Source organism: Podarcis muralis, chromosome 7 (genome assembly GCF_964188315.1).
Source record: "Podarcis muralis chromosome 7, rPodMur119.hap1.1, whole genome shotgun sequence".
NCBI lineage: Eukaryota > Metazoa > Chordata > Lepidosauria > Squamata > Lacertidae > Podarcis > Podarcis muralis.
The window spans coordinates 77080098-77102599 of NC_135661.1; the positions used below are offsets into that span (position 1 = coordinate 77080098).

The following is a 22502-nucleotide window of genomic DNA, read 5'->3' on the forward strand; positions in this document are numbered from 1 at the left end:
ATCAAACCTGTGGGCAACTCTATTAAGAGGCTTTCCTTTACTGCATGTGTAGAGAACCATTGGCTCTCCAGTTGCTGCTGAACTACAACTTGCAGGGGCCGATGGCAGTTGCAGTTCAAGAACATCTGTAGGGTCAAAGCCTCCCCACACTTGATTTACAGAGCTTTTTCTTTCTTTCAAAAATGCCAAAAATCACATTTTGCCAAAGATCCAGGACAAAGTGCCACATTTCAGAAATTGTCCCCTGAAGTCAATCCCAATAATGTCCGGACGTATGGCAGCTCTCGCATATTTCTAGGGTTTTTCCAGCACTGTGAAACAACTAAGTAAAAAAACAGGGACTCCCAGAGGGTCTAGGGCTAGGGTGGGGAACCTCAGGGCTGTGGGGCCAAATGTGGCCCCATAAGGCCTTCCAGTCTGGTTCTCAGAAATCTCCCCAGGCCACACCATGGGTGGACTTTGGTAATCTTTTGCATACTGCTCAATCACCCTGATTTAAGTGGGACATCCTGGAATTACAGAAGCCGTCTCAGCTTCTGATTGGATTCTGGAATTTCCATTTTGGGTCTGGCGCTTTGGTGCGAGTCCATTGGCTTGCACCAGAGCACTGGACCAAAAGTCACTCATTTCTTGGTCACGCACTCTTGTGGGAATCAACTGGCTCCCAAGAGAGCTCAGGATGCAAAAAAACCCAAGCGTCCCGATTTTGATCAGTGGGATGGTGAAGGGTATGCTTTTGTAATATGGCGCTCTGTGTGAAGCCAACATTTGGCGCCCCCAAATGGATCTTCTCAGTTATGGATCTTCTCAATTTTGGGCCCACTCCACTCAGTGTGTAGGGCAACTGCCTACATCGCCCAAAATCACATTGGCCATACCCTCATTGGCCCAACTTCACCTCTTCCCAGGCTGGAGGACAGAGTGTAGGATAATATGTAGAAACTAGCCTACTGTAGGAAGATAAAATCCACATCCATTGCTTTGACCACTTTTGTCTCTGGCTACACCCACAAACTGGCATTTGCCAGAAGGTTGCCCAGAAGAAAATAAGACCCTGGGACTGGAAAAGTTTTTGCATGCCTGATCTAGGGGCTCATAGGGAAGGATTTTTGAGCGGAATGGTGATTCTGAGAAAGATTAGAACTAACAGTGGACATTTCCCTATTCTGAGTCTTCTCGACTAATGCTTGTAATTGCCATGCCAATCTGGATACAGCCTGAAAGAGCACACATGGATCTAGTACAAAGGTAGTGTGGGTAGCAGTTTTTATTAGGGCAAGTAAAATCTAGTTCTCAGCAAGATCTATATCTGGTCTGAGTACCAACCCAGATTAAAGGTGGAAGCTCCCATGAGCAACTTCATTTAGAATACTGTTACTCTGTTTTTCTAGTCAGCATTGGGTGCAGGCAGAGAGTTCAAGCTACAGGGAACAAACACATTAAAATGTTCAAACGTTAATTCAACATTTTTTTATTGGGGTGAAAAATCAAATCCATTTCCTGCCTAGAAAATTAGTGCAAACAGTACGACTGCATTTAAAATCCATTAGAAACAACTTGTTCCAATGGGAGTGTATGTGGTGGGTACTTTTTAAAAGGTCCAGGAGTAATAGAATCATAGAACTGTATAGCTGGGAGGGACCCCATGGGTCATCTAGTCCAACCCCCTACAATGCAGGAATCATAGCGAAAGAATCCCTGACAGATGGCCATCCAGCCTCTGCTTATAAACCTCAACAAAGAAGACAACATAACAAGACTACAGGAAGGTTCTGGATTTCTAATAATAATAATAATAATAATAATAATAATAATAATAATAATAATGTTATGTATTGAAGTTCTCACCCTATGTATTGTGTACATAGTTTTCACTCAGGTCCATGTAAGTTAATTTAGGCAGTAAACGCTGGGCTGCTGCTGTTACAATGTTGACAGCCGACTGCCTATAAAAGCAGGCCGGCTGAGGTGTTTGCTGTTCAGTTCAGTTCCAGCTTACTTATAAAGAACTACTTGGAGAAATCTACTTAATAAATAACAACAACAACAACAACAACAACAACAATAATACTTTTGCCCCACTCATCTGGCTGGGTTGTCCCAGCCACCCTGAGCAGCTTCCAACACATATAAAAACACCATAAAGCACAAAATATTAACATCTTCCTGATATAGGGTTGCCTGTAACAACAAATTGATTTTATTTCAGATAAATCCCCAAACCCATATTTGTATTAATTTTTGTGTCATGCTTGTTTTATTTGTTGCGAGCTGCCTTGAGTCCTGGCTCAGGGATAAAGACAGGATATAAATAAATGTAGCAACAACATCATCATTTTTTGGCTCTGGCTCTGGCTCTGGTTGTTATCAGCCCTGGTCATTGCTGGAGTCTGGCCCCTCACAGTTTCCTGAGGGAATATGGCCCTCAGTGGCGGGCAGGAAAGGTTTTCAACCCTTATTTTGACAGTTGTGGAGGAAGAGGGAATTCCAACAGTCATGTGACTGCCTGACCATCTCTCCCGCAAAGCTGCCAAAGGCCTAAGAAGCTTGCTTAACCTTCACACTGTGTCGTCATAGCGATGATGTTGCTATGGTGCCAACAGGTCTTTTGCAGTCAGGATTCAGGTTCATATATTGATTGCTGCAGCCTTCTAGGGCACAGTAGATATGGACTGATTTGCTGATAAGTAAAGAAAAGGCAGGTAGGGCTTTCTAAGACGTTCTGATTTCATTTTATGAGAAATGTGTTTGTTTGTTTGTTTGTTTGTTTGTTTATTGCTTATGGAAGGGAAATAGAGGTTCTGGAGGTCCCTAAGGTACCTTTGACCTACGTTGTTCTGGACTTTGTAAATGAATACAGGCAACAACCATTTTAGGCTTGTCTAATATGTTCTTGAATGTGCATGTATGCATCACGCCCACTCTGGACATGACCCAAAAACATCACAAAAACGGGCAGGAAGTGGAATGAGGTGTTTTCAGGCTTTTTCAATATGCTTTCCAATTATTCGCAATTTCACTTAAGTGCATGGTGCCTGTGGAACTGAAGCGTTCAATAATTCCCAAAGAAGAGGAATGACACATCCTCCATGGAGGTTGCTACTTGCCATTTATCATTCCCTCCATTTCTGACATCCACATTGTGAATGGCATTGATTACATGGTCAGGACAGCAGATCCTAGAACACCCACCAGTAACGTAAGCTTAACTGTCTACACCACCAAGCTGATCTGTTGGACTCCTCCAAAGAGGGTGTCACAATAGGACTTGCCTCAGAGTAGGAGCCCCATACAGCTGGCACCTTTCAAAGCTGGGGCTTCACCTGGAGCTGGCACCCACTATATAGAGTTGTCATATTTTGAATACTCGTGTCCGTGCATTTATTAATCACTTGGGAACTGCTGGGCATGGAGCTTGGCACGCAACCACACTGTCTGGGTAAGTTGTCAGTGATATTAGTGCCAAGAAGTTAAGTCCATGGTGTCAAAACCTCCCCACCAGCAACTCCACATTATCCTGACTCTTACCAACCCCTCCCCCCCCCCCCGCTTTCCAATCCTACGTCAAATCTAAAGCAGAAATTCAATCAAACTGATTTATCTATTACATGCTTTACCTTTTTCTTCTTCTTGTTGTTTGTTTTTTGAGGGTGGGTGGCGGCATTCCTGCAGCACTGTATAACAAGCTGTATCAAATTATCTCTTCTGCAAAATTACCAACAGCCCAGAAAACCTCTCCATTGATGCATTATCTCACCCTGTGCTGGTTCAATATGGGAGTGCTACTATTCTTGGCGCGTAAAGGTAAGCAAAGCAGACCCTTACATTATTAAACCAGGGCTCTGAAATGTAATATAAAACAGGGCAGCTTGCAAAATTTAACTTTTAAAAAGCTAATTGTGCTAAATCACATTTTTATGAATGCGAATAATTGGAAATGATAGTTTGTGGGTCACAAGGTAAACAACTAGGCATGGTTCTATACATCACCATCACCACCACTCCCTCTAATAGGAGCTATGTAATGTTGAGTGCATGGGATGCGGGTGGCGCTGTGGGTAAAAGCCTCAGCACCTAGGACTTGCCGATCGAAAGGTCGGCGGTTCGAATCCCCACGGCGGGGTGCGCTCCCGTTGCTCGGTCCCAGCGCCTGCCAACCTAGCAGTTCGAAAGCACCCCCGGGTGCAAGTAAATAAATAGGGACCGCTTTCTAGCGGGAAGGTAAACGGCGTTTCCGTGTGCGGCTCTGGCTCGCCAGAGCAGCGATGTCACGCTGGCCACGTGACCCGGAAGTGTCTCCGGACAGCGCTGGCCCCCAGCCTCTTGAGTGAGATGGGCGCACAACCCCAGAGTCTGGCAAGACTGGCCTGTATGGGCAGGGGTACCTTTACCTTTACCTTTAATGTTGAGTGCAACTTTGGAAAAAATAAAACCCTGAAAAAGGGACAAGAGTCAATTAGCTTGCTTGACACTCTCAGAGCTTATAATTATATAAAGTACTAGCAATCTCTTACACAGCATTGCTCAGGAAACCCAGATCAGTGCAGTTTTCAAGTTAGCAGTGAGAATTAGTGAAGTTTTGAAAGGTGTACCCCACCATCTTGTTTCAAAGCTGCATCAGATTGTACCCAAGCACTGACAAAACACCCCCCTGCTCATCTCAAGAACCCACCATACAAAATTTGGGTGCTGTCCTACTGCAAATGACACCAAATTCAGCAGTCCCAAATTCACACACGGGCAATCAAAGAAATCAAGTTCTGGTCCTGGTCCAAACTCAAAACACAGGAACAACATAAAAGGCAAGATCCAGAAATATTCTGATGTGGGGAAACCCCACGTAATGTTAATTGCACTGTTGAGTCCTTTACTCACTAGCAATGAGTTGTGATGCCTGAGAATTTTCCAAAAGCAAAGTTTTATTTCTTGCTTGAGCAGGAAAGGTTACAGCAAGCAATAAGGAAAGTGATCAGAGGCTGGACCCCTGATCTCTGTTTACCCACCATTTTTATAGTCATATAGTCATGCAAGGCACCCAGTGATACTGTCTTACTGCCAGCTTAACTGTGAAGGCAGATCTTTCCACACCTCAGCTAGCTAGGCATTTCCCTGTTTAAAGGCCATGCCTTAGCATGCTTCTAAAACTTTCCTTTACGCCTTTTATTGCAGCCTGCTCTTTTTATGTTCCTCTCTTAGGACTGCATTTCAGCATGATTACAATAAGAATAATTGGTTATGCTATATCAAAACAGTGTCTGTCTGGGCAACGTTTGGTGCCCCCAAATGAATCTTCTCAGTTATGGATCTTCTCAATTTTGTGCCCCCTCCGCTCAGCACCATGTGTAGGGGAACTGCCTAAAGGAAAAGGGACTCCTGCCTGTTAAGTCCAGTTGTGGACGACTCTGGGGTTGCGGTGCTTATCTTGCTTTACAGGCTGAGGGAGCCAGTGTTTGTCCGCAGACATTTTCCCCCGGGTCATTTGGCCAGCATGGCTAAGCCACTTCTGGCACAATGGAACACCGAAACCAGAGCAGCACATGGAAATACCATTTACCTTCCCGCTGGAGTGGTACCTATTTATCTACTCAATTTTGTGCCCCCTCCACTCGGCACTGTGTGTAGGGGAACTCCCTAAAGGTAAAGGGACTCCTGACAGTTAAGTCCAGTCGTGAATTACTCTGGGGTTGTGGCGCTCATCTCACTTCAAGCCAAGGAAGCCAGCGTTTGTCCTCAGACAGCTTTCTGGGTCATGTGGCCAGCATGACTAAACAGCTTCTGGTGCCATGAGACACTGACAAGTGCCAGAGCGTATGGAAACGTCATTTACCTTCCCTCTGCAGCAGTACTTGTTTATCTAGTCACATTGGTATGCTTTAGAACTGCTAGGTTAGCAGGAGCTAGGATAGAGCAACAGTAGCTCACCCTGTTGTGGGGATTCGAACTGCCAACCTTCTGATTGGCAAGCCCAAGAGGCTGAGTGGTTTAGACCACAGCACCACCCGCATCCATGGGGAACTGTCTACGTGGCCCTAAATCGGCCATGGCTATACCCTCATTGGCCCAACTTCACTTCTTCCCTGAATGGAGGACAGAGTGTAGGATAATATATAGAAACTAGATTATGATATATCAAAATGGCAGCTGTCTGGCTCAAGATGGCATTCGTCAGTTACAATGGAGGCGGAGGTGGTCTTGCTTCGGTTACAACAAGCCCAAGGTCAAAACACAGGAAAGCTCAGTCACATGTCCGGCAACTTGTGCAAAGATATTGTTCCAACACTCCGGCAACTGGAGTTCTTTGGCCATGAGCCATCTGAGCCCCACCCATAGCAAAGCAACTAAATGGCAGCAGATGGCAGCAGACAATCTGGATGATGATTTTTATCAATTTCTAGCCACTTTCTCTTGCCCTAAGCAACTTACAACAAACCGGCCAATCATGGAAGCATAGAATTCTAGAGTTGGAAGGGACCCCCAAGGGTCATCGTCCAACCTCCCATGATGCAGGAATCTCAGCTAAAGCATCCATGACAGATGGCCATCCAACCTCTGCTTAAAAACCCCCAAGGAAGGAGAGTCCACCACTTCTCGTAGGAGTCTGTTCCACTGCTGAACAGCTCTTACTATCAGAAAGTTTTTCTTGATGTTTAGTTGGAATTTCCTTTCTTGTAACCTGAAGCCATTGGTTTGAGACCTACCCTCCGGAGTAGCAGAAAACAAGCCTGTTCCATCCTCCATGTGATAGCCCTTGAGATATTTGGAGATGGTTATCATATCTCCTCTCAGTCTCCTATTTTCCAGGCTAAACATACCCAGCTCTTTCAACCGCTTATCCTAAGGCTTGGTTTCTAGAACCTTGATAATAATAATAATAATAATAATAATTTATTATTTATACCCCGCCCATCTGGCTGAGTTTCCCCAGCCACTCTGGGCGGCTCCCAATCAGTGTTAAAAACAGTACAGCATTACATATTAAAAACTTCCCTGAACAGGGCTGCCTTAAGATGTCTTCTGAATATCAGGTAATTATTTATCTCTTTGACATCTAATGGGAGGGCGTTCCACAGGGCGGGCGCCACTACCGAGAAGGCCCTCTGTCTGGTTCCCTGTAGCCTCACTTCTCGCAATGAGGGAACCGCCAGAAGGCCCTCGGCGCTGGATCTCAGTGTCCGGGCTGAATGATGGGGGTGGAGACGCTCCTTCAGGTATACAGGACCGAGGCCGTTTAGGGCTTTAAAGGTCAGCACCAACACTTTGAATCGTGCTCGGAAACGTACTGGGAGCCAATGCAGGTCTCTCAGAACCGGTGTTATATGGTCCCGGCGGCCACTCCCAGTCACCAGTCTAGCTGCCGCATTCTGGATTAATTGCAGTTTCCGGGTCACCTTCAAAGGTAGCCCCACGTAGAGCGCGTTGCAGTAGTCCAAGCGTGAGATAACTAGAGCATGCACCACTCTGGCGAGACAGTTCGCGGGCAGGTAGGGTCTTAGCCTGCGTACCAGGTGGAGCTGGTAGACAGCTGCCCTGGACACAGAGTTAACCTGCGCCTCCATGGACAGCTGTGAGTCCAAAATGACTCCCAGGCTACGCACCTGGTCCTTTAGGGGCACAGTTACCCCATTCAAGACCAGGGAATCCCCCACACCAACCCGCTCCCTGTCCCCCAAAAACAGTACTTCTGTCTTGTCAGGATTCAACCTCAGTCTGTTAGCCGCCATCCATCCTCCAACCGCCTCCAGGCACTCACACAGGACCTTCACCGCCCTCACTGGTTCTGATTTAAAGGAGAGGTAGAGCTGGGTGTCATCTGCGTACTGATGAACACCCAGTCCAAACCCCCTGATGATCTCTCCCAGCGGCTTCATATAGATATTAAAAAGCATGGGGGAGAGGACAGAACCCTGAGGCACCCCACAAGTGAGAGCCCAGGGGTCTGAGCACTCATCCCCCACCACCACTTTCTGGACACGACCCAGGAGGAAGGAGCGGAACCACTGTATGACAGTGCCCCCAGCTCCCAGCCCCTCTAGACGGTCCAGAAGGATGTTATGGTCGATGGTGTCAAAGGCCGCTGAGAGATCCAGCAGAACTAGGAAACAGCTCTCACCTTTGTCCCTAGCCCGCCGGAGATCATCAACCAGCGCGACCAAGGCAGTTTCAGTCCCATGGTGAGACCTGAATCCCGATTGGAAGGGATCCAAATGGTCCATTTCCTCCAGGCGTGCTTGGAGTTGTTCAGCAACCACCCGCTCAATCACCTTGCCCAAGAATGGTAGATTTGAGACTGGGCGATAGTTGGCCAAATTGGCTGGGTCTAAAGATGTTTTTTTTAAGAAGCGGTTTAATGACCGCCTCTTTCAGCGGGTCTGGGAAGGCTCCCTCACAGAGGGAAGCATTCACCACCCCGCAGAGCCCATCGCCCAGCCCTTCCCGGCTCGCTTTTATCAGCCAGGATGGGCAAGGATCAAGGAGACAGGTGGTCGGTTTCACTTTTCCAAGCAGCCTGTCCACATCCTCGGAGGTAACAGACTGGAATTGATCCCATGTAACAGGACCAGACATAACTCTAGCACTCTCCCGCCCTGGCCCTGCTCCCACGGTGGAGTCTACCTCCTTCTGAATCTGAGCGATTTTATCTGCAAAAAACTTTGCAAAAGCATTGCAGGAGATCTTGGGGTCCCTACCAGGCCCCGGTGGTACAGGTGGTTCCGATAGATTGCGAACCACCTGAAAAAGTCTCCTGCTGCTGTTTTCTGCAGATGCTATGGAGGCAGCGAAGAAGGCCCTCTTCGCCGTCGCCATTGCCACTTGGTAGGCTCGACGTTGAGCTCTAGCCCGTGTCCGGTCTGATTCAGAATGAGTTTTCCGCCACCGGCGCTCTAGCCGTCTCAACGATTGTTTCATCACCCTCAGCTCCGGGGAAAACCACGGGGCTGTCCGGGCTCCATGCAATCGGAGAGGGCGCTTCGGAGCCAGACAGTCAATAGCCCTGGTTAACTCCGCATTCCAGCGTGCCACCAGGGAATCAGCTGAAAGGCCATCAACTTGGGATAAAGCATCCCCTACCACTCTCTGGAAGCCAATTGGATCCATTAAGTGGCGGGGGCGGACCATCTGAATTGGTCCCACCTCCCTGCAGAGGGGAAGGGTTGCGGAGAAGTCCAGTTGCACCAGGAAGTGATCTGACCATGGCACTTCTTTTGTTTCGCTTTTAGTTAGTGTCAGATCACCAGCATCCATAGAGGTGAACACCAAGTCTAAGGCATGTCCATGGCTATGAGTTGGGCCAAACTTATTCAGGGACAGCCCCATGGAGGCCATGCTTTCCACGAAGTCCCGAGCGGCCCCTTGTAAGGTCGTGTCGGCATGGATGTTAAAATCCCCCAGGACAACCAAGCTAGGTGTCTCCAGGAGCATATCCGCCACGACCTGAAGCAGCTCGGGCAGGGAATCCTTGGTGCAGCGGGGAGGTCGGTACACCAGTAGGAATCCTGTACTGCCCCTATTGCCCAACTTCCAGAACATGCACTCAGAGAACTGGGTCTTCCCAATAGGACGCCTGGTGCAGACTAATGACTTCCTAAGAATCACTGCAACCCCCCCTCCCCGCCCACATGACCTGGGTTGCTGTGCGTAAGAGAAACCTGGTGGGCAAGCAGCGGCAAGGACAGGCCCATCTGCTTCATCCAACCAGGTCTCTGTCACACATGCCAGGTCAAATCCTCCATCCACAATCAGGTCGTGGATGGCAGTGGTTTTATTCATCATTGACCTGGCATTGCACAGCAACACTTTCAGGTCATGATAATAATCCTGGTGGCCCTCTGCACAATTGACCAAACCAAAGGCCCACATCTACTGTGGTGTTTGATCTACTCATGAGGAGGAGCTTCTCTCAATCCCAGAGAGACCTGGTTCTTTAGTCTGGCACTTCAGTGTTTGGCACCTGACTGTGCCCGCACTTTTAGGAGCTATTGCTCACCTGGACTTGGAAGCAGCTTGCTATTAAAATATAAATAATGTAATGATGCTATGTGGTTAAGTACTGCCAATTCAAATATTAACCTTAGAAAAGGTAACAAACAATAATAATGGATCTTGACGATTCTTCTCCCCTTCCTGCTTTTAGGGCTGTCTCTGGAGTGTTGGATTTGTAATGGCATTGAACTGGATTGCACTGGAACTCTGAAGAAATGTTCATCTATTTTTGACAGTTGTGCCATTGTTCAATCATACAACATTAGAGGTATGTGCAAGAGATCAACAACCACTGACAGGGTTCAGTGACCACTGGTCCTAATTCTGCAGCTGTGATATTAAAGGGTTCTTAGCTCACAGCTTGGGACTAAGATACCTTAAATATAGTCTCACCTATAATATACCCAATGCAACACTGTGATCTGCAGAAGAAGGCCTCCTACAGATACTGTCTTATCAGAAGGTCTGTTCTGCAGAATATAAGAATTGGGCATTCAATGTGGTGGCACTTTGAAACGACACCTAAGCTAGATATGGCTCCTTAATTATTATTATTATTATTATTATTTTTAGAAGTGTCCAGAACAAAGGCCCCTGAACTTATTTGCCTGTACTTTGGCAGGCTTTTTCCCTTCAGAAAGGGCTATGATGCCAGCAAATTTCATCCGCTTCTGTCAAATGCAAGAAAGTTATAGCCATTTTTACTTCCCAATAGTAAAAGTGGGAGATGATTGAGCAGATCCCAAAACTATAACAGTGGCCCTTCGGGGGGGGGAAACTACTGCAGCTATCCTTCCAAAATTTGCTAGGATTCGTGCCCTTGGAAAGGGCAGGCTTTGCCTGCAAATTCCATCCAGTTCTTCACAGAAAGAAAAAAGATATAATCCCTTTTAAAATATGAAAGGAAAGGAAAGGAAAGGTGTGCAGCACAAATGTCCCCAGACTTATTTGCCTATAATTTGACAGGCACTATCTTCTCTGCAGGAGCGACCATGCCTGCAGATGTTACCAACTTCTGTTGAAAGTGAGATGTTATTGCTGTGTGTGTGTGTGTGTGTGTGTGTGTGTGTGTGTGTGTAGTAAATTGGGAAAGGCAAAATGAAGTGGATTCAGATAGATAAGTCAAAGCAGGCAATCTATGGAGCACCTTTAGCCAAGGTAGCCTATTCACAAAGTGCCTAGATTTGAACCAAAGCTCAGTGCCCCCTCCCCAATATATATAATATATAAAGATATATTAGAACAACACAGATGCCTGCTTTCAGCATTATGAGCTCCTGCACTTAAACATTTACCACTACACCACTGATCAGAGCCTGTCCACATCATGTCCTCCCCTTCGATTTAAAATTCTCTCTCTCTTCCTCTCTCTCTCTCTCTCTCTCTCTCTCTCTCCCTCTCTCTCTCTCTTTAAAATCCTTGCAGGACAACAGTACGTGCTGAAAACCTGCAAGCAATCCACTACCTGCTATGAAGGCTTCACAGCCATTAAATTTGCTGAAGGAGAAACAGTGTTCACCAAGGTTTCCTGTTGCAAGGGGAATGGCTGCAATAAGGCTGCTCCACCATGTATTTTATGCATTTATAGACCCTTATGTTGTCCAAACTGTGTATCATATCACCTTAAACTGCATCATTTGTTACCCTCCAACTCCTCTCTGTAGTTAGGAGGGGTGCCAGCTAATGTTTTGAGGTGGGAATTTATTTTTTATGATATTTCATTCTCTCTGCATATGCCCCTGGCAGTTCATCCTGAAACCCGGAAAATAAAAATTACCATATCGTATCGTATCTGAGGACAAAGGGCACTTGCTACTGTATATTTGCACATAAACTCCTGCATTCTAGTTGTAATAAGCTGCATAGCTCTATCTTGAGATCAAGCAGGCAAACTCACTGTATTCCTGACAGTGCCTGCTGAAAACAGCGGCATCTACCCAGATGCTTAGAAAGTTGAGGTAGTTTTAATCTGCTTTAGTTTGTTTTAAAGTAGGGTTGTATCCCCCCCCCCCTTGATTTTATGGCTTTATCTTTTTGTAAAGCACTTTTAGGTCCTGTCCCCCCCTCAACCAAGTGGTGCAATATTTTATGAGATAAAATACATCAGCAGAAATCTGCACTAAAATGAAAGATTGTTTTTTTAAAAAAAATTGCACATTTTATTTGAGAATGTGTAACAAGGAATTTTTGGTGGATTCTATCATGGTTCTACTGCATATGTAGTGACTACTGATTCCTCCCCCCTTTTTTTGTTTTCCTTTCTTTGAGTGATGCCATGGCCTTTGGCTAGCGCAATAAAAGTTTATGCATTGCTAAAATAAATTCAGAACTGATGTGGACATGTGGGGAACTGAAATTAAGATTGGAAAAATAAGAAATAGAGATAATTTGAAATTGACAGCTACACCCATCCTTATTCAGAACATGCTGCCTTAGACAGTAGGTGCAATGCAAAGTTATCATAAGTAGCAGCCGTTAAAATTTCTGAAAGCAGCATTCTGAAAGGCAATGTGATGAGACCATTGTCTTCTTCAGGAATTTGGGTGGATACATATGTGCATGGGGACTGTGGCATGCACAATGACATGGCCCCCAATGCCTTCATGTGTGTGGGCCCATTTATTTTCCCACCACAGTGGTACCTATTTATCTACTCGAGCAGGTATGCTTTCGAACTGCTATGTTTTCAGGAGCTGGTACAGAGCAACAGGAGCTCACCCTGTGGCATGGATTCGAACTTCCAACCTTACAACCAGCAACCCAAAGAGGCTCAGTGGTTTAGATCACAGGGCCACCTGCACTCCAAATTCTAATCGCATTAATGAGTGCAATAGCAGTTTCCCGCAAGGTTGACAAGGCTGCAGCCCTATTCCTGCCTCTGATAATGATATGAGGACTCCAAGTGTGTTAGGGTCTGGGAGAGACCTAGCTCACCAGCACCTCCATCAGGGACCCCCACGTGCACTGTTCCAGTGTGTCCTCTCTCAACCTCCACACAGTCAGTGCAAATGTCTAAAGAGGGCTCAAATGGCATTCAACTGAATGTAATTAGGAACCCTACATAGGATTCTGACTGAAGGGAGAATACTCACCAGCCTGCTATAATAATAATCTCCCTCAGACTTTTGTGGTCTAGGCCATCATGCCTGCGAATGTTGGGACCACAGTTTGAGTCCTCTCACATTCAACCAGTTCCCTGAAGAGGTTTAACCTCAGAGACTATAGGTAGGTCATTGCCACTCTTGTGGACTCTTCTCTGTAAAACATGGTTTGTGGCCTTGTTTCTGGAGTACAGCAACAGCTTGAGGGAGACCAGTTCCCCATCCCTGCTATGAATGCTATGATATTCCCAAGTAACAAAGCAAATGAGGCAGAAGCTGACATAATGATCGTGGACATAATCTCTCCTAGAATGGAAGGGACTGAGAAACTAGTCTGGTTGAGCAAGCATTTGATGCCTGCGATTTCCCTCCTTGCCACTTTTGCCTGTTCTCCTTCTAACCTGACTCTCTCTGTTTACCCCCTTCACAGTGCCAGATGTAAACATGACAGCCAACGGGAGGAAATGTCGAGGGTGCTTTGCTATCAACAGACAACGATGCTTTGCTCAAGCGGTTGCCCACTGCGAGGGAGACCAGCAGTATTGTTCCGATGTGTCTGGCTTCGCAGAGGTTCCATCCCCTATATTTGCTGGTAATTCATCTCTTCCTCATTCCCACCTCCTTTCACCCAGACCACACTCAAGTCCAGAAATTTCCTTTGGTACAGAACATATCTACCAGGGTGTTTGTGAGGCTCTGTCTTATGGAGCTATTCTGGTCAAATACATAGGGGCATCAGGTGTACATGAGGCTATTAGTGTGGCATGTGCCTTCCCCAAATCCCTCCCAAGCTCTCTTCCAAAATTCTCAAAAAAAAAACCCCTCCCCTTGCCACAGATTGTCTGTCTCTCTTTTACAGAATTGAACAATCAAAACTTGGCAATGCTAAGCAAAAGCAGAAGCCAAACTCAGTGAATCTTGGGAGAGGAAGAGGCTAGGCTGGCATACATGGGAATGTTGGGGCCACAGATTGAATCCTCACACATTCAACCAGAATCTTGAAAAGGGTTCATCTCAGACCCCTGTAAGGCAGAACAAAAAAAATTCCTTGCAGTAGCACCTTAAAGACCAACTAAGTTAGTTCTTGGTATGAGCTTTCGTGTGCATGCACACTTCTTCAGATACATTTCAGATACAGTGTATCTGAAGAAGTGTGCATGCACACGAAAGCTCATACCAAGAACTAACTTAGTTGGTCTTTAAGGTGCTACTGCAAGGAATTTTTTTTGTTTTGACTATGGCAGACCAACACGGCTACCCATCTGTCCCTGTAAGGCAGGGCTGGGGAACTGGATTTGGCTTAAGGTCTGGATCCAGAAATGGTCAGCCCCTCAACAGGTCACTTTGATGGGTGGGTGGAGTCACCCATCTGTCATATTGCCTGACATCATGTGACATGAAGTAACTTCAATCTGTGGCTGAAAAGGAAGAATCTTCCATGCTTGAATTCAAGCTGCAGGAAGAATCAGGAGGGCACTGCATGTAAACTTGCAGTTCTTCATTTGCAGGCAAAGTTGAGTCCTTTTTAAACATGGCACCTTTTTCTGTCGCCATGCATAGCAGGGACTCTAAGAGAAACTAGGCACTCTCCAGTTTCCCCAAGCCAGATGATGTAATGTCCTTAACAAGCTATTTCAGGTAGATGGATCAGGTCCATTTCCATTCTGCGTCTATATTTTGGGTCCATTTCCATTCTGCGTCTATATTTTGGGTCCATTTCCATTCTGCGTGTATTTATTCTTAAGGCTGTCTGTTTCCGCATTGGTCTGTTATTTTTTTCAAAATGCAAATAGTGATTATTGAATGCACATTACCTTTCACTCACAATAACATTTTATCTCAATGCACACACTTTTAAATTTCATTAAACAATGTATTTTTAAAGTGTGCTCCCCCCACCCACATGCTGATGTGTTTTTCTTAGATGAGGCCTGTATCACAACTTTTAGAGAATTGCAAAATTTCCAATGGACTCGTAGAGTTGAAAGGGACCCAAGGGGTCACCTAGCCTAATTCCCTGCAATGCAGGAGCAGCCAAGCATGTAGAGCCCAGAGTACCAGGCCCTGAGGATGCTAAAGTCTACGCTGGGCTGGTTGCTGTGGCTTCTCGGCCAGCCTCTCACTAGGATGGACTTGGAGGTGCTAGAGCTGCACTGCTCAAGTTCTCCAAAGAGTGCCAGACTCTGCTGACAGACTACCCATCCAGTTTCACAGGGAGCGGGGAACTGGCACATGTACAGACAGGACTCCTCAGCAGCCTCCATCACAAAGGGAATTGACCCTGCCCCTCTGGTAGCAGAGACAGGATCCTTCTTGCAGGGAAAGCAGAAGGAAACGACTCCTCAGTTGTCAGGGAACTGACATCGGAGCTAGAGGCGAAGAGAAGGCTCTCAGATGATGCTGGAGAAGGGTCCAGCAGGGAGAGAGGCAGCTCAGTAGAGGGGGAAGCATATCAGCGCAACACCAGGGATAAAGGCAGGCAGAGGGGGGAATCGGCGAGAGGGCTCCAGGACTCTTCACTGGACACCAGAAGGGAGAGCACAGGTCCTCCACTACCCACGTAGAAGACTTCTGCGCAGTGAGAGTAGGAGGAGACTGGGCGTCAAACAACTTTTATGTTGGAAGAGGTTTAAGAAACGCCCACTGACGGATTCTGCCAGCGACTGAGGCAGCCACGGAGAGAAGGGCTGTCTAGTCAGAAAGGTTTAACAAGGCAATTTAGCCTGGAGAGGCGGCAGCTTACGCACGAGCAACCCCATACGTATTACATCAGTTTTCCAACCGGCCACGATTAAGCTTTCAGGGTCACCGACTGGGATAGGTGCAAATTAATTTGGCTTGCTGAATAAGGTGGACTGCAGCAAATTCTTCCTAATCATGGGATGCTGTGATTCCTCTGGTGCTGACTGCCTTCTCCGTCCTTTGTCTCTGCAGGATCTCCTGTCTTGGTGATTGCAATTGCCTTCAAGGGCTGTGTGAACAAAGCTTTCTGCGATGCTCATTATGAAGGCGTTTTCCATACTTCCATGCTTGTTGTGACTGCAAGAGGTCATTGCCAGCTTGCTTCTTTCATGGTTCGTGCCGCTCCACAATTCTTTGGACTCTTCCTTCGAGCCTTGGTTGGGCTCCTCCTTGCGATGAACTTTGCTTGATTTGCCTCCAGCAAAAGGGTCCAGGGGAACCACATTTAAATAGTCATTCCTTCCCATGTGGCTAATGAAAAGCCATAAGCAGACCAAAGGCTTTACAGGGAAGGCGACCTCAGATCTCCCAAAGTGTGCAAGGGCCCATGTGTTATTTTCCACTGCGGTGTCTGGCAGTATCAGAACATGGCAACATCAAGCAGGAATCAATGGAAGCTGGAACTGGGAGTGATTTTGTTTTTACTATTTTATAATAATTATTTTTTGCATTTTCTATTTTACATAAACAAATGAATTATATTCATTTAAACAAAAAGGATAATATGTTTATGTATTTCATATATAATCCTTTTTGACTCCCCCCACCCGATTGTGGATCTTAATGTAATGATTTCCCCCTCTGCACCTCTTTCATAACACTATTTTTATAAATCCTTTGTCAATCCTTAGTTCAATTTTTTTACTACAAGTTTTCTGTCAATCCTACCAATGTATGTAATTGTTTACAATAGCTTTTCAAATAAATTATAAACATTCCCCATTCTTTATTTTATAGACCTACTCTTCCTGGTGACTAATTCTTTCTGTAAGCTTCGTCATCTTGGCATATTTCATCAATTTTGTCTGCCACTCTTCCTTGTTTGGAGTTGTACCAGCTTTCCATTTCTGGGCTAACAGAGTCCATGCAGCCATGGTCTTGTACATAAATAGTTTTGTCTGGTCCTTCGGGATCTCTGGTCCTATAATACCTAAAAGAAAAGCTTCTGGTTTCTTAGGAAAAGTTATTTTCAACATTTTTTTCCAATTCATTATAATTTCCCAGAAGTCTTTTATCATCTTACATAGCCACCACATATAATAAGGTAAAGGTAAAGGGACCCCTGACCATTAGGTCCAGTCATGGCCGTCTCTGGGGTTGTGGCGCTCATCTTGCTTTATTGGCTGAGGGAGCCGGTGTATAGCTGGTGTATGTGGCCAGCATGACTAAGCCGCTTCTGGTGAACCAGAGCAGCGCACGGAAACACCTTTTACCTTCCTGCCGGAGTGGTACCTATTTATCTACTTGCACTTTGACATGCTTTCGAACTGCTAGGTTGGCAGGAGCAGGGACTGAACAATGGGAGCTTACCCCGTCACGGGGATTCGAACCTCCGACCTTCTGATCGGCAAGTCCTAGGCTCTGTGGTTTAACCCACAGGGCTACCTGCGTCCCATACAAATAATAAAAAGCACCCTCTTTTTCTTTACATTTCCAGCACGTTTTAGATTTTAAATTAAAAAGGGAAATTATATGACCTCACTTCCGTCTGTATGCTTGAACTTCTCTCTAAGATACAGGGGTAATATGATGCTTGATTCATTAATGATCACTAAAAAAATAAAATTATAAAAATGCCTGAAACCAACAAGAATAATAAAAATGAAATGATTACAATGTTATTGGATATTCTGCTAGCATCTCAAGATGATCATGAAGTGAAAAAGAAGAGGGCGAACTTCCTACCTGCCTGCCTATGAAAACTTAAAAAGGTAAAGGTAAGGGACCCCTGACAGTTAAGTCCAATTGCAGACTCTGGGGTTGCTGCGCTCATCTCGCTTTACAGGCCCAGGGAGCCGGCGTTTGTCAGCAAACAGTTTTTCTGGGCCATGTAGCCAGCATGACTAAGCCACTTCTGGTGCAATGGAACACCAAAACCAGAGCAGCGCACAGAAATGCCATTTACCTTCCCACAGGAGCGGTACCTATTTATCTACTTGCACTTTTGGGCGTACTTTTGAACTGCTAGGTAGGCAGGAGCTGGGACTGAGCAACAGGAGCTCACCCCATTGCGGGGGTTCGAACTGCCAACCTTCTGATCGGCAAGCCCAAGAGACTCAGTGGTTTAGACCACAGGGCCACCCGTGTCCCTTATGCAAACTTACCTAGGCCTAGATATTCAGGGGAGCTGTCCAGCTGTAATTCTCTGTATGATTGGGCTAAGTTCCACTCAGAGTAATCCCACTGAGATGAACAGACCCAAATTAACCAGTTTGCCACACCCACTCCAGTTAACCTTATAAAATCATGTAATATGGGTCAGCTTTACTGTCATCTAGCAGCTATGTGGCCACAAGGTGGATAATTGCCTTGGTTTGTTTGTCTCAGTGCTTTTCTATCATATCATCTCCTTCCTGTAACCTCAATCAGAGGGTGGCTAATGGCAAAGTACAAATAAACCATAGAACAAAAGACATTTTTATAACTACAATATCATAATAAAAACTACGGCAAAAACCAGCTGTGATTATGTCAATCAAACCACACCCAAATGTCCGTGGCCCAAACACCTGAGCAAATAAAAAGGTTTTAACCTTGTTTATAAATTTATTGCCGTTATAAAGGAGACACATTTTAAAATTGGAAACTTAAAGCATAGAAACGTTTGGTAAATGATGCAGGAACATAGAAAGCTCCCTTATAACAGGTCAGACCATTGTTCCGTCCAGTTTAGTGCTGTCTACACTGATTGACAGTGGCTTTGCAGGGTTTCAGACAGAGTTTTCCCCAGCCCTATTTGGAGATGCCGAGAACTGAATCTGGAACCTTCTGCATGCTGAGCAGAGGCTCTGTTCCTGAGCTGCAGCCCATCCCTAGTTGAGTCCTGAAAACAGCAGTGACCAACACCACCATCTTGCCCATAGACTCACTTATGGGCCTTTCCCCCAGGACCTTTGTGTAAGTTCGCTGGATTCTAAGAGTGGCCAATCCTTCATCTGCTGTTCTGCGGAGTCACTGTTTTGCATCACAATGCACAAAGCAGAAGGTGGGGAGTCTACACAAAAAACCATGCAACTAGCTTTTGGGGCAAGATGCTTCCAGCACATATCACTCACCTGGTATAAGTATTCAAGGCCCACCCAGGGAGAAAAAGGCATCTGCTGGATCAGTCATGGGTGGGGAGTTAGAATGGGACAACTAGGGCTTCTGCAGTAAGGTTACCAGATTTTTTTCAATGAATCCAGGGACACTTCATTGAAATGAGTCGGAATCATAGGATTTTGTAAGGGGACCTATTTGTAAATCTGGGAATTATCCCCTGGAAACGGGGATGTCTGGTAACCTTATTCTGCAGACACAGCAGGTGGCTGGGAAACAAGAGATGGGAGATTGAGTCCCAACAGGGGAAAGAGGAGAACTCCCGCCCCCTTTTTTTTGTATGTCTGGGTGCACAGGAGCCAGTTCCTAGTGTAGCCTTATGAGGCTTTGCCCTTGGGTTGGGAAGAGTATTGCGCCCGGGAAAGGGAGATGGGAGTCAACAGACACTCAAGGAATAGTTTCAGAGAAAAAGCTTTATTTCTACCATCCGGCTGGTAGAAGGAGCAAGTGTGATAGATTCACAAACAAGCACGAGTTCACAGTCATTTACACAGAGCATATATTCCCCTTCTAGTTCCCTTCCCTTTCTCCTCCTCCTCAAGAGTCCTGCCCCATGAGTTCCCCTGAGCATGAACAGAAAGCTCCTGTCTTGGGACTCTTTTGGACTCTTCCCAGGAAAGGGGGATGAGAAGCCTTGCGTTCAGCGTGTCCAAAGATGTGTTACAACCGAATAAGATAAGAGTCAGTTCTCAGGCTTGCTTTGAACAGAGCCTATTCATTATTAGCTTTTTGAAGCCTAATTGTACTGATAAAAGTAACATTTTGCCTTTGCCACAGCATCTCGTGAGAAAACTTTAGCTGTGGATTTTTAGAAGAGAGAAAGGGAATTTTGGACAGTTTTGAGGCCTGGCGTGACTTCGGGCCTAGGTGGGGCACCTGTCCTCACCTCCTTCACTAGGAGCCAAGGTCCCTTTGCCTCCCAATAAAATATTGGAAGGGTCTTCCCCATCACCCCAAAGTTGAAGTGCATTGCTACTCAAATGGTGTGTGTGTGTGTGTGTGTGTGCCATGCCTTGTGATCAATTATATGGGATGGGGCTTACCTGGCACCCCTGTCTGGATGATAGGGGCAGGGGTGTCACCAAGAAAAGTGAGTGAACTCCCAGGATGCAAATCCATACTGTAAACCCCACAGAGCACTTGTTGCTGTTACAGTGGTACCTTGGTTCTCGAACTTAATCCATTCCGGAGTGCAATCGACTCCAGAAACCGTTCAAAAACCAAGGCCTGGCTTCCAATTGGCTGCAGGAGCTTCCTGCACTCAATTGGAAGCTGCCTTGGATGTTTGGCTTCCAAAAAAACATTCACAGACCAGAGCACTTCTGGGTTTTCGGCGTTTGGGAACCGATTTGTTCGACAACTAAGCTGTTCGAGAACCAAAGTACCACTGACGTGCCCAAGGATTAAGGCTTTCTGGGAGATGATATATAATGAAATGAAAAAGGTATTTAAATATACCTTCCTGAAGAAACCAGAGGCCTTTCTCCTGGGCATTGTCGGCCAATTGGTCCCAAAGAAGGCTAGAACTTTCTTTATGTATGCTACAACAGCAGCGAGAATACTTATTGCAAAGTATTGGAAGACACAAGATCTACCCACCCTGGAAGAATGGCAGATGAAGGTGATGGATAATATGGAACTGGCGGAGATGACCGGCAGAATCCGAGACCAGGGAGACGAGTCGGTGGAAGAAGATTGGAAGAAATTTAAAGACTATTTACAGAAATATTGCAAAATTAATGAATGTTAGAATGATGTTGGAATGAAGTTAAGTGGTTTTAGCAGCAATGTTATTAAGGTCTATGTAAAAATGGATTGTTAATAGATGGGAATTTGAAGTAATAATATACTAAGATAAAGGATTAAGATAAGAACAAAAAGGGAAAGGATTTGCTGAATTAATTAACTGAACTGGGATGCAAAAAAGGGAGGTGTGAGATATGGAAAGACTGATTTGTTTTTAATTGTTATTCTATTTTTTCTGTATTTTGTATTTTCTTTTTTTTCTTTTTTCTTTGTATTATTGTAATTTTGTTTGAAACTTTAATAAATATTATTTTTTTTAAAAAAAAGAGAACCAAAGTACCACTGTACTATTTGAAATTGCCAGTTGCTTGTTAACGGAAGGTCTCCAAGTGACTTACGGCATGTTTAAAACATAAACATAAAGAAATTCTACCATAAAGACAGAACAAAACAACCCTCCCCTAACCGCCACAGGCTTGGAAGCATGCTAGTAGCAAAACAACATCACCTTAGTCTAGCAAAAGATAAATGTTGTCAATGTTGCAACCCTAACAACAATGACAAAATCCTTTAAAGCATTGCCCCACATGTGAAGAAGAAGTACCTTTGAGAATGAAAAGTGGGGAAGATGGTTAGATGTAGAAAGATTCAGGGGAAGAAATATGTTGTGGGGCTAGTGGTTGCACGAGGATAGATGGTTCGATGTCCAGTGAGATAGGCTAGTTTCTTGGCCATAAGGCGCAGAGAGAGATGAGAGGAGCCTGCGTTGGCCAAAGGGTCTTGCCCAACCTTATCCTACTTGGAAGCCTCCAGATGTTTTGGATTGCATTTCCCATCACCTGTGCTGCTTGGGGCTGATGGGAACTATAGTTCAAAGCATCTGGAGGGCTTCAGCTTAAGCACTTGTCCACAGCAGCAGATAGATACGGCCATAGATGGTCACATTAGTCTGCCCCATTTTAGACATCTCACTAGCAAATATGCAGTGTGTCCACATGTCTGCCTTCATAGAAGCAAGTGTAACAATGGGTGGTAGTCTATACTCTTTACATGGTTTATTTCTACATGGCATTAGTGCAGCTGACACAAGTTTAATATGAAAGGCCTCCCCACATGAACTATCTGTGACCTTGGTACAAGCTCCTATCTCATATGGACCTGGAAAGAACAGCTAACTTCCTGATCCTAATAGTTGCAGAGAAGATCAGAACACAAATGTTTCTATTTTTCCAGGAAGGTCTGTTTACTCTTTATCAACCTCCTATAAGCAGGAATCAGACTTCAGGCAGTGAAGATCGCTTTTAAGGTAATCTCAAGGACCTACATATCGCTGGACTAGGGACCAAATGAATGGATGAGAGACCTTTGTTTTCTTGCTGGCACAGGTTTCTGAAGGGGAGAGCTTAACACTTGCAGAAGCCACAGAAGTCTCAAATTCTTGATTTTGTGCACTGCTTTGCTCCAATAAAATGTACACCCCTTCGTTATTTTGCTTTCCTATGTAATGAAATTGTGTCAAATATCCAATAGCAAAACATTCACACCTCCTCTAGCACAAGGGAGATAAGAACGTATTCTTACACTTTCATAATGTCTCTTACTTGCATCAATGGA

The 22502-nt window shown here is 45.4% G+C and overlaps 1 protein-coding gene across 2 annotated transcripts; it reads left to right on the plus strand.

Annotated features, from left to right (window-relative positions):
* Positions 1-825: 825 nt before the first annotated feature.
* LOC114603455 (phospholipase A2 inhibitor and Ly6/PLAUR domain-containing protein-like) lies at positions 826-16762 on the plus strand. Of its 2 annotated transcripts, XM_077932570.1 has the most exons (5): positions 826-3804; positions 10133-10249; positions 11407-11550; positions 13513-13674; positions 16017-16762. In XM_077932570.1, exons 1-5 carry the CDS (start codon positions 3609-3611, stop codon positions 16232-16234), a joined length of 837 nt encoding a protein of 278 aa, XP_077788696.1. In that variant the 5' UTR covers positions 826-3608; the 3' UTR covers positions 16235-16762. The 2 variants fall into 2 exon arrangements, with proteins under 2 accessions (XP_077788696.1, XP_077788695.1); XM_077932569.1 differs by lacking the exon at positions 16017-16762 and having other exon boundaries at positions 13513-14084.
* The last annotated feature ends 5740 nt before the right edge of the window (positions 16763-22502 follow it).